This window comes from Megalopta genalis, chromosome 7 (assembly GCF_051020955.1).
Source record: "Megalopta genalis isolate 19385.01 chromosome 7, iyMegGena1_principal, whole genome shotgun sequence".
Classification (NCBI taxonomy): Eukaryota; Metazoa; Arthropoda; class Insecta; order Hymenoptera; family Halictidae; genus Megalopta; species Megalopta genalis.
This window is the reverse complement of record NC_135019.1, coordinates 10,299,254-10,311,187: the sequence shown is the minus strand read 5'-3', so window position 1 is coordinate 10,311,187 and position 11,934 is coordinate 10,299,254. Positions and strand designations below refer to the sequence as shown.

General features: G+C 33.3%; 5 protein-coding genes across 7 annotated transcripts; 3 read left to right on the top strand and 2 right to left on the bottom strand.

Annotated features, from left to right (window-relative positions):
- Window positions 1–192: 192 nt before the first annotated feature.
- LOC117229135 (TBC1 domain family member 20) lies at window positions 193–2,953 on the top strand. Of its 2 annotated transcripts, XM_033485351.2 has the most exons (6): window positions 193–635; window positions 705–818; window positions 1,044–1,287; window positions 1,411–1,614; window positions 1,690–1,909; window positions 1,991–2,953. In XM_033485351.2, exons 1-6 carry the CDS (start codon window positions 377–379, stop codon window positions 2,297–2,299), a joined length of 1,350 nt encoding a protein of 449 aa, XP_033341242.1. In that variant the 5' UTR covers window positions 193–376; the 3' UTR covers window positions 2,300–2,953. The 2 variants fall into 2 exon arrangements, with proteins under 2 accessions (XP_033341242.1, XP_033341241.1); XM_033485350.2 differs by having other exon boundaries at window positions 194–818.
- Window positions 2,954–3,231: 278 nt separating this feature from the next.
- Window positions 3,232–5,254, bottom strand: LOC117229137 (lysosomal phospholipase A and acyltransferase). The gene is made up of 7 exons (XM_033485355.2): window positions 4,939–5,254; window positions 4,727–4,869; window positions 4,423–4,657; window positions 4,105–4,332; window positions 3,866–4,037; window positions 3,669–3,791; window positions 3,232–3,589 (listed from the first exon to the last, which is right to left on the bottom strand). The coding sequence occupies exons 1-7, from the start codon at window positions 5,036–5,038 to the stop codon at window positions 3,370–3,372; spliced, it is 1,221 nt and encodes a 406-aa protein (XP_033341246.1). The 5' UTR covers window positions 5,039–5,254; the 3' UTR covers window positions 3,232–3,369.
- A 514-nt stretch (window positions 5,255–5,768) lies between these two features.
- IntS14 (integrator complex subunit 14) lies at window positions 5,769–8,230 on the top strand. The gene is made up of 6 exons (XM_033485415.2): window positions 5,769–6,439; window positions 6,516–6,840; window positions 6,925–7,136; window positions 7,205–7,459; window positions 7,520–7,849; window positions 7,933–8,230. The coding sequence occupies exons 1-6, from the start codon at window positions 6,263–6,265 to the stop codon at window positions 8,158–8,160; spliced, it is 1,527 nt and encodes a 508-aa protein (XP_033341306.1). The 5' UTR covers window positions 5,769–6,262; the 3' UTR covers window positions 8,161–8,230.
- LOC117229169 (pyroglutamyl-peptidase 1) lies at window positions 8,178–9,041 on the bottom strand. Of its 2 annotated transcripts, XM_033485418.2 has the most exons (3): window positions 8,727–9,041; window positions 8,429–8,654; window positions 8,178–8,350 (listed from the first exon to the last, which is right to left on the bottom strand). In XM_033485418.2, the coding sequence occupies exons 1-3, from the start codon at window positions 8,943–8,945 to the stop codon at window positions 8,214–8,216; spliced, it is 582 nt and encodes a 193-aa protein (XP_033341309.1). In that variant the 5' UTR covers window positions 8,946–9,041; the 3' UTR covers window positions 8,178–8,213. The 2 variants fall into 2 exon arrangements, with proteins under 2 accessions (XP_033341309.1, XP_033341308.1); XM_033485417.2 differs by having other exon boundaries at window positions 8,178–8,654; window positions 8,727–9,039.
- Window positions 9,042–9,330: 289 nt separating this feature from the next.
- On the top strand, window positions 9,331–10,576 carry Bka (FCF1 rRNA-processing protein Bka). The gene is made up of 5 exons (XM_033485419.2): window positions 9,331–9,488; window positions 9,688–9,770; window positions 9,858–9,929; window positions 9,992–10,301; window positions 10,371–10,576. Exons 1-5 carry the CDS (start codon window positions 9,486–9,488, stop codon window positions 10,512–10,514), a joined length of 612 nt encoding a protein of 203 aa, XP_033341310.2. The 5' UTR covers window positions 9,331–9,485; the 3' UTR covers window positions 10,515–10,576.
- The last annotated feature ends 1,358 nt before the right edge of the window (window positions 10,577–11,934 follow it).

The following is an 11,934-nucleotide window of genomic DNA, read 5'->3' as shown; positions in this document are numbered from 1 at the left end:
AGAATATATAATATAATTACGTTTTTTTCAGAGTTTTAAACCTGGATACAGTTATCTAATAATTTTATGAGTCACTTCAATCACATTCTTATTTTTTTTAATCGATAAAACAGTTACATACATGTGAACATAGTATATACATATGTATACGAAAGCCCATGAGGCTTTAGGTCCAATTCTTGTACATGTCTCGTTCATGCCGAAATGCCACGTCAGAAAAACAACCATTCGATTTCGAGGACTGTGAATGGTAATTAATTCATGTCATTCTTGACAGATTGTCATTCGATCGTAAAATCTGGGAGTTTTTTGTAAATTTGTTGTGATATGAAACATATCGCCAAATTGTTGGCATGAATTCGTTCTTTCAAGAAGCATGGAGATCGAAGAAGACACAGTGTTTTTGGATTCAGGTGAACGAGAAACATATAAGAAAGTGGCAGTATCTATTGAAGAGCATAACCTGAACGTCAGACGGAGAAATATATTTGAAACAGTGAACTTCGATCAAACGGAAAATAAAAACGCGATTTCCGAAAGCAGCGTGCCTCTCGTTAAAATGCCTGATTCAACGAGGGCATGGCGTGATAATGTTGTACCACGAATACCTGATATCGCGGACTTTAGTTTGTCAGGTAAACAAAACGGAGTGTTAAATTGCAAAGACGATAGCGATTTATTAGAAGGTGATTTTGGTGATATAGACCCCCTGACCAATTCAGAACGAATGAAGATAAACGACATACGAGAAAGCATTGCTAATCCAGACATGACATTAGGAGAACTTCGATCACTTGGTTGCGAGGGCCTTGTTAATGGTATTTTATTAATACGATGATACATTATTATCAACAAGGAACCTCTATGTAAAATGTATCATAAAATTTTTGTAAAAAGTAAATATGAATATATTGGGGTTTAAAAAAATATATTAAACACCAATCCTTTGCCTAAAGTGTATTTAACTTAGGCTTACAGGTTCCTTATTGAAAATAATTTCATAACTCGTAATTAAATCTTGAAATCATTAAGATGATCTATAGATGATGTAAGAAGGGTACTGTGGCCACAACTTCTAAGATTATCAGAAGAAAATAGTTTACCGATAAGTGGATTAAAAACGATACAGGATCGTGTCCCGAACGAAGTCTATCAACAAATATTAAAGGATGTTGCCCGTAGCGGTAGTCACATTTCCCAGAGTGCTACAGAATCAGAGATAGAATCCTTTCAAGAACAATTGACACAATTAATATGTTGGGTACTTCATAGGCATTCTACATTAAAGTCAGTATCATCTATTTGTTTGTTGTATCAGAGAGCATTTTATGTTTCGATGCTGTCTGGTTGCATGTTAAAAGATTATTTGTAAATATACAAATAATATAAAGTAAAATAATATGTACTTAGTTATTACCAGGGATACAATGACATAGCTGCAACTGTTTTAATTGTTATGGGCTTAGAAAAGGCTTTGAATGTGCTTGAGGCTATTTCGTTAGAATTCCTGGAAAGATTTATGGAAAAAACAATGGAGAAAGTAAATCAAGAATTATTTTACATATTTGCACTGCTGGAAAGAGAACATGCCTCCTTATTGGAACATCTGGAGAAGTTAGTATAACAGCAGATTTCTGTGTAATTTAAATGCAGTTCTCTCGCATTTATCGAATCTGTTTTATATCATAGCGTAGAATTATTTCCGCACTTCGCATTGGCTGAGTATACAACATGGTATGCACACAAATACGCGGAGAATAGGAAATTATTACACAGATTGTTCGATTACTTTCTCGGCAGTCCTCCATTGATGCCTCTTTATTTAAGTACCGTAATCGTAGCGCATCGAGCAACCGAAATTTTTAATACTACTCCTGACATGGGTCATACGCATCAAGTGTTGTGTAATGTGAGTATTGATTTAGTTTGACTGTACAAATAAAATTACGTTACAGAACCGACAGTTTATAAAAATAATTATTATTTGTAGTTGCCAGACGATTTACCTTATGAAACGCTGTTAGTCAAAGCAAAGAAATTATATCGTGAGTACCCCCCCGAATCTATAATTAACGATGTTAGAGAGTACGATCGAAAGAGAAAGTGTAAGGAGCAAGAATGGAAAGCAAAAGCGATAGCAAGTCGTCAAGAGAGGGAGAAGCAACGTCAGCTTAGAATTGTAAAATCGACACTGCGATTTCCGTTCCGTATTATAAGAAATTACAAAGCTATTACAGTAGCAACGATTTTGGCTTTAGGAACGTATGCTCTTTTGAAATTTCCTTCTGGCCTCAACTGACATTAAATGAATCTGCATTATTTAAGCAAATATTGTGTGCGCATTTCTGAAACAGTATTTCATTGTAATCATGCATTGTTAATCTGGAAACGATAGCATAAATTGATCGACACACAATACGTCATGATAAGAAAGCAAACTTGTTTTTTTATGTGGAACAATAAGTATGCAAAGCATTCCGATGCTGTCTTTTGCGCTGTTTCCTCAGAACTGAGAAATTTTTCGTGCACACATTCGCTGTGTTAAAAAGAAGATAAAACATTTATACAGACACAAAGAGTACATATACTTATGGGAAAAGAATATTTCTGAAATAAGTATATTTTGAGATATAAAAAGAGATTTAGAATATAATAAATATACTTGTGGCTTAGATTATAAATATGTTTTTGCAATCTGTGATGCAACTATGAGTATGCTCATTTATATTTGCAAACATAAACAAATCTGCAGCAGCAGAACAGATAATAATAAATGACCATAATTTTTCAATTTAAGTTATTCTTATGTATATCTCTACTCATGTCTTTTATTTGGTGTAATTTTGTATTCGCAAACAATCTGAATGAAGTTTGCAAAGAGCATTACAATTTTTTGAACACTATTGTAAATATTTTATATAAATTATATTGCATTAAATAGATAAGTAATATAGAGAGTATTTTTAATACATTTGTACCTGACACACTAATATGAGTAAAACATAGAAGAACTTGAAAAATAGTTATGGAAATTGCTGTACAAAATAAAAACATTTCTTGTTTTTTATTTTACATCATTTGTGCCATGTAATGTTAATAGCATCATACATCATACGTATGGATGACAAAATAATAAGCTAGTGTAATTACAAAAGAGAATATTTAGATTAGCTATCTACGACTGGTTGCTTATAATCAGGTAAAACTAGGATTTGGAGAAATATTACGAGGTTCACATAGTAAATTTTACTTAATACAAAATTTTACACCTATATACATAAAAGTGGAAGAACTCTTGCTTTTTCTAGCACTTGATGTCAAGAATTAAATTCTAGGTAATGGAAAGGCACAATTTCCTGGATGGTACTCTCATACTTTTAAAACAGTTTTAATATAATTTAAAACGTTCACATTTTTGAGAATACCCGAATGGTCTACACCAGGAAAACCTTGGGTATAGATCTTTTGCTTTTGTTTATCCTGCCAATATTTACAAGCTTCCAAACTTCTTAGATTTACAGTGCCGTCGCCATCACCAGGAAGTAATTGTGGAACGCCTTGTATGGATGTACCAGGCTTATAGTATAATCTAGAAGTAATTTATGTATAAATGTGACAATGAAAAAGATTATTACGTAAAATTATCGAATTATAATGCAATTATGTACTTTTGTACTGTATCAATTCCAGTTCCATACAGACAATATAGTTCAACTCCTGGAGGTGCAAAGTTTAGTTGATACTTTTCATTATCCTGCCTGAACTCCCATCCGTTTGGAACATTTATGTCTCTGTGAAATAAAAATATGTAGTTGTTACTTTTACTATTAAAAAAAGAGTGCAGATTGTATACATCATACTTTACATTAAATAATCTTTTAAAGTTGACAATGTGTAGTTTTTTTCACTTGATTCCACCAACACTTCTGTTTCTTTCCAAAATAATTTTGATGGTAATAACCAACCTAGACTAGGACTAGTTATTTGTTGATCTTTCAGGATACTTTGACGAAGAAGATATGCACCCAAGTCATCCCCTGCAGTTACATATAAAATTAAAAGTAAAATTAAGAAATCTAAATTTAAATGTTGTTTACTACTTACCAACAGCAAAAACTTTAAGGGCTTTGACAGAACCACCCCAAGCAGCCGAAAGTGTAATTAAAGAACTAATGTATTTATCTTTCCATGCTTGACTTTGACGTTGTAAGAAAATAAGTGTCATTGGTCCACCCATGCTGTGTGCTAACAATGTTACAGGAGTCTGTTGGTTTGCTTTATATGTCTGTTCAATTAAATCTTTTAGTTTAGTAAAAAATTCAGCATTTTCATCTAAAAAAAATTTTTTGGAAAGACAATTATAGAATTTTATATGAAATTCATTGAATTTATTTCAATAAATAATCTTTCAGTTATACGTACTAGGACCTTTTCTAAAATCATAAGGTGCTCCTCGTATAGATTGATTTCTAACATATCCAAGCTCGCTAACTAATAGATTACCGATATCTTTAAAATAAGCTCCGGGAGAAGCTTTAGTAGGATCCAGGTATTCAACTGCAAATGGATCGCCCCAGCCTGGTACACGTATATCAACACCATCTGAATTTTTGGTTGTTCTTGTTACGTTATCATAGATTAGTTTCATATTATCAATCTGAAACCACATTCCTGTTATAAATTACGAATAAACAGACACTTGAAAGAGTATACATATGCTATTTACCCAACAATCAATAATGACTGGTACAAGTAATTCTAAATTCAACCAAATATTGAAGTAATCACTTGAAGTTTTTCCACAGAAATAATGCACTACGGATGTTTTATTGAGTTTAGCTTCAATCTGACTGCCTCCATCACCTGGAACTATTTATGTAGCAATTGTATTAATGTGTAATTATTGTAATTATTAAACTATCATAAAAAAGTGATTACCGAATATAATTGGAGATATTTGTTTATTTTTGGCATGCCACAATCTGACAGGTGAAACACAACATAAAAATATCGCACAGATGAACAAACACACGCGCATGGTATTCCAATAACTATATATAAGAATTAAACATTGAATTTCAATGAAACTGTAATATTAATTAAACGAATTATATAGACTGTATTATAACGGAGTCAAGAACACACGCAGCAAAGACATCGAAAACGTATCACAATAAAATATTTGTTATTCCGACTTCTGTGGTACGTAATCAGCTGATGACGCATTCGTATCTGTCAGAGGTACTATGGGAAACTGCATGAGACGTAATGTATTTTAAATGAGAAAATTTCGAAATGTCGATAAGTGATATCTTATGACGTGTTTCGATAATCTTTATTTCGTAGAAAAATAAACAATTGTTACTTAGTTCTCTAATATTCTCCTAAATGTTATTCTTAGATTAAAAAATAGATATTCTATATTTTGTTATTACAACCGACAACTAAATATACATGCTTAAGCATTTACTATGCTTAAGCTTAATACTATTTTTATTCTTATATTTATGAATATGATGTATATATAGATAGTACATATCAATGCAATTTATCAAGCTACATGTTACAATGTATACATTTACATACATTTCGTATCCAATTATATACAAATCTATAATTTATTTATTTGTATATAAAATTAAATTGTTTAACAAAATTATATATTTTTTATATTTAAATTAATAGTGCTTAAAATTTTCATTATGAAACATAATACGTTTAACATATCTGATTATTTCGTAGAATTACATACATATACACTTCATCTTCTATGCATATGTACATATTATACATTGTACAATGAAAGTGACTAAAAAAATGTAATCAATGTTTTTAATAGAATTCCGTAGTTGTACACTTCCATTTTAGTAAAAATTCCCACTCATAAATTTGTAAAAATCACAATGTTAATGTTATTATTCAATCGTGTGTGTGTGTACACACATGAAGTATATATATACATATATACACATATTATAATCTATACATATATATGTAATCTACTGGAGACGTCACAACATTTGTATGATAAATATGAAAAATAGTAAATAAGATCAAAATGAATATAAAATATGTACGTGTTTGTTAATTGAAATGAATAAGAAACGTGTATGTACCAGTTAATTTCTATAGCTCGTATTAGAAATAGAAAACACTATTAACCTAAAAGTTTTAGTAGAGTTGAGAGCGTAGTTAACAAACGAACAAAGTACTTTCATAGAATATGCGAATGTAAGCGAATGTTCAAATTTCAAATTAAAAAATGCCAACAGTTATAGCATTGGATGTATCTCTGTCAATGAGACGTCCAATATTAGGAAATGTAACTTGTGAGAATAATCCAAACGAACAGTTGACAAGGCATCATCTAGCTATACACGGAATAAATGCATTATTACATTATCTACAAGTAAATTCGAAGCTGGAATTTGTATCTTTAGTAAGTGCAGTTTAGCATATGTATATATTACTCCATTGTTATCTACAATTCAATGCATTGTTTCTTTTCTTTTTAGGTTGTGTTTTCTTCTTTGTACGAAGTCATTTGCCCTTTCACGCGTGACTATGATAGTATACGTGCTAAACTACAAAATATAGAAGAATGTGACAAGACGTGCATTGAGACTGCTCTTCACGGAGTTAACAATGTTATTATGGCAGAGTGGGGTAATACCACAGCCTGTCAGGTAGTTTTAATTACGGATGGTAATCCTGGAGTTGGTCCAATGTCATTAGGTGATTCTCTGAATTCTTTAAATATAACCAGAGATGTAAATCCATTTCCATTACCTTTTCCATATCCAGGAAAGTTAAGTATCGTATGCATTGCGCCACAACAAGGTATATACATAAACTGCATATATGGCGAATCAACTAAATCATTGACTATATTAAATAACATTCTTCAATTTTTTACATGGACAGATGCTGGTTTGCACGTGGGTTTGCCACTTTATCAAAGACTAGTTGAATTGGCTGGTGGTGATAGCGTAGTACTTGTACCAGAATCACCACTCTCGAAGCAATCAGTTACAACATGTTTCCAAAAATTAGCTGAAACTAATTATATTTCTTTCCAAGGGTACTTAAAATGTGGCAATTTAGGTTCATGTATTTTTTTATCACCTGCACCAATGGTAAGCAGTACAGAATTCAAGAAATGAATGTAAACGTTAAATTCTAATCTTGCATTTGTATGTTTTAGCCCTATACCAAGAAAACAGATTTTGAATTAGTATCTGGTTTGATGATATCAAAGACCATAGAAATCTGTGGATTTATATCTGTAGCAGATGTTGGAAGCCCCAGTGCAATATCCAGGCATTTAGTTTTACCATTAGCTACAGAAAAAAGTCCAAGTATGCAAGGTATATCTTTAGAAGAAGATTCAGACACAGATGAGAATGGCGATGAGGGAAAAATACCATCCTTTTGTGTGTTATTGCATGGAGCATTGAAGGTAGTACTCTAAGAAATTATGGAATTTGTATATCAGTGATTTAAGATGCATTGTTTGTAGGTCGAAAATATGGTAGCACTCTGTTTGTTGAGCAATGAATGGTACGGCTTTATATACTCATGGGCTGATACAAAAAAGAAGTCAAATTTAATGTTAACAGTATTAGAGCCAGGTCTAGATGTTGTACCCTGGTTAGGCTGTTTCAACAATTTAGGGCCAGTTGATCCAGTTAAAGGAAATGCTGCTAGTTTTCCAGTTAGACCAAATGAAAAACGAAGCTACACACAGAATGCACCTTCCTGGATTCGTCAGGTTGGATTACAGTCTGATATACAGAAAATTTTGAGACACGCAAGAAAATTGCCGGAGAAGACACAAAACTTTTATAAGGTAAATATATAATATTTTTAAAATTGATCTTATCTGTTTTACAATGAAATATTATAGTTTCTAATGCATATATTTTGATATAGGAAGTCAACAGATTGCGCAGAGCAGCTGCATCTATGGGTTTTGTGGAACTTTTGGAAGGATTGGCATGCATCTTGGAAAGAGAATGCACACAACTGCCTCCGAATTTAAATCCTGACTGTACAATTCAAATGGGTCATGTAGCATCTATGATAAGGAAACCAGAATTTCTTGAACTGAGGTATAATATACCACCGGAACGTACAAGATTCCAACATGGAGGATCATAGAGAAGAAAATAATAAGATTTTTAATAGTTATTAATTTTTATTAAAAAGACATTTCATACACTGTTTTTAATATACTGGTTTTCTTGTTCCTCAGTAACATTTGATTCCAGATATCCAACACCCTTAATCATGCAACACAAAATGTGATACAAACCTCTTGCAGTTTGAGCACTTGAATAAACATTCAAGTCTGGAACATGAACAAATAGTACTTTCAGAGATTTCATTTGCAGAGATTTGTAAAATATATATTCGCATAGAAACTGGCCTGCATTGTCCGAAATGCATGCACTACATTTTGTTTCTTCTGAGCTTTCATTAATTATTTTACAAACTTCATGGACATCGATATTAGTTTTAAAAATCTCAGATGTAATAGTACTTTCATCTGGACATTTATTATATATGTCTGGCCTTACATAGCCACAACTGCGAGCACAACATTCTAATGTTAAACATTTTGCTAAACTAGATACACCTACATTCAGAATTACCTAGAAGAGAAAACTATTCATATTTCAAATGGTATATGTAATTCAAATTTTGTAGAAACATAAGAACATTACCGTTGGATTGTAGTCTTCTATGAGCTTGGACAGATAAGCAGATACGTCGTCATAGGAAACTGGAATCTCCTTAATGATCAGTTTGACATTTTTCAGTTCTTTCGAAGTGTCAGATAGTTTCTTTAATTCTTTTACAGCTTCCCAGCTTGCGTTAACATCATGACCACTAAATGGACCGAATCCTGTTACCAAAGCCGTGTATTTAAAATCAGAACTCATTATTCAAGCTCGACTGGAAAGTTTTAAAGTAAATTAGAGCATTCTGTAGTTATGTACACATTACACGTGTCATTTGCATATGCATATGTATATGTGTTCTTATTTATGCTCTGTTTACAATAAGAGTAACTTGAGCTTGGATGTTTTGTCGTAGATGGCGTTATATGTACTTTCGAAAAGTCCTGAATCTGGATAGAATAGGAAAATATACACGTCGAGTATGATATATGTACATATATATATTAATTAAAATGATTGAAACTAATGATTCTTAAAACATGATATCAATTCAAGAGAATTCAATAAATAAAATGTAAATATATTGCATATGAATAATATGCAATTAAATATGCATGCGTATGTATCATATTTTATTGTCATCTTCTAGTACAGATAGTATGCGATTGGCGGCGCTGATAAAAGTGTGATACCACATGCGCACATGGTCAGAAAATATTTTATATATTTTGACAGATTACTTGTCGGGAGCGTGTGTACATTGCTAGATTAATATTAAAGCGTTTTAAATATCAAACAACAATGGTAAGTACTTTTAGAACTCTATAAATTTATACTTTAGGATCTTATAAATTCAATGGCGTTGGACGGTAAAATATTCTTACGTCAAAGTATGTAAATTATGTTTTCTAGGTTATTTTTTCGAAGATCTCTGATAACTATTTCTAGATTTACTACATAACATGACTGACACACACATTTTCATTACTTTGTTTTTTCACAGGGGAAGAATAAGAAGACTCGAAAAGTTGTTATGCAGAAATTTGCACAAATGAAGAAGATGATAAATCTAAATGACGCTAGAATGTAAGTGAATTTTCTAGTTACAAAAAATGTTTGATCAAAGAGAATCGTTTATAAACTTGTTACAAAATGTTAATTCTTCGTTTACAGAAAGCCTGCAAAAAGGATAGGATTAATGAAACCTAAGAAGGAGGATCCAACTAAGCTGAAAATAAAAGAAGTGTACGTATCGTTAAGTGCCCAATACTTTCTGTTCGTTAATTATAATTGAAACATTTTCACAGGCCTCAGCAGTCTTCGGCGTTGTTCTTTCAATATAACACACAATTGGGTCCCCCATATCATATATTAATAGACACGAACTTCATTAATTTCTCAATTAAAAATAAATTAGATGTTATAGAAAGTATGATGCAATGTCTGTATGCGAAGTGTATACCATATATAACAGATTGCGTGATAGGTGAATTGGAAAAGCTTGGATCAAAGTATAAAATAGCATTGAAAATTATAAAGGATCCTAGATTTGAAAGATTAAACTGCATACACACAGGAACTTACGCAGATGATTGTATAGTTAACAGAGTGACTCAGGTAAGCATATCTATTAGTACAAATAGAAAGATTATCACCAGTACTTAAACACCTGACACAATATTTCAGCACAAGTGTTACATCGTGGCTACAAACGACAAAGACTTGAAAAGGCGGATAAGAAAAATTCCCGGAGTGCCTATAATGTTCGTTCACCAACACAGATACAACATAGAGAGAATGCCAGATGCGTATGGAGCACCTAGGACGTAATTGTTCAATGATATCGTTTTATACTGTGCAGAGAACTGTAATAAAAATCTATATTTCATTTCCGAGAGTGTGTGATGTTCAGAAGTACAACAGTGACAACTATTTTATTTTCGTCCTCGTTACCAAAACGCAGTATCATGGAGGGAAGATTTCTCCAAAGGCACATTTTTTACTAAAATAATCTACTGAGAACTTTTATCGTCACATTAGGAACAATGAGTATTCAAGGTGACCCCATTCACTGTATTAAAACTATAATGAGAATCTCCTGCACGCATGCAAAAATCACAGCGTATTTTCAGAGTCAAAAGTTGTTGAACAGCCACGTAAAAAGTACCAATCTCCTCCATCGGTAAACCTTCACCTCACCTTCGAATCCACCGCATAGGCAGCACCGATATAATGGGAGATAGCGGGTTACTTATTGGTCCAGCGAATAACATAGTTTTTTCCCATACCCGAAGTCTGGCCGCTGCATTTAAGGCTGTTTTGCGTGCTTTATCAGCTCGGTAGGCAGCAAACGATGCCGGTTCACGAGATAGTTTTATCCGAGGGCGATTCAGAAGCGCAAATCGATACGTCTTCTGCGCGAGCGGAATAGCCGAAGATAAACAGGGGAAACGTGTTACAGTTATTGCTTGGTGAAACAATGAAGCTGTTGCGTGTAAACGCCCACGTGACGGTCGGGTAGCCAGATAGAATTTTACTGTTTCACGGCCGATGCTGGGCCGTATATGGGCCGCAGCTCGAAATATAATGTTAGACAAGTGGGCGCAAAACGGCGTTTCCCCAGTGAGGAATGATCGCGCCACGAATTTATCACCGGCAGGGCCCCTGCGAAATCAGTCGTTAGGAGGTCTCGCCACGAACCTTCTTCGCTCCGCAGACCTGGAAGATAAACAGAGCGTTGGCGATCGTTACGCTTACCTACGCGGAAAACGATCAGATTTCCGGGCCCGGTCGCTTAGGGCCCGACCCGGCCCGCGACGGATCACGATGCCCAGTCAGATAAGATTTACGAGCCGCGATTCGCCGACACGCGTCGCACGGATAACTTCCTCTTTGATGTAATATCCTCATAAAAAGTACCCGGACTATTTAATTTAATAGACAGTGGCTTCGGCGAGTCTACTAAATTTCCGATTTCAGACAAATTGTCGATATTTAAATGGTTATAATTTTGTAAGAAAGGGTCGCACAACAATGAATCTGGACTCATTTTAAAGCTGAAAGCTTTTACGTTTGCTACGTTTTGTTCATTTTCTTGTAACATATGCTTTCGCATAATACTGCAAATGAGAAACTGAAGACATGCTCCTTATTGAAAATGTTCCGAAGATTGAAACGTTTGCAATACATTGAGCAGTTCCTTTTTCATGACTGATACTAACATAGATTTCGAGATCAAAGCCTATTCTTT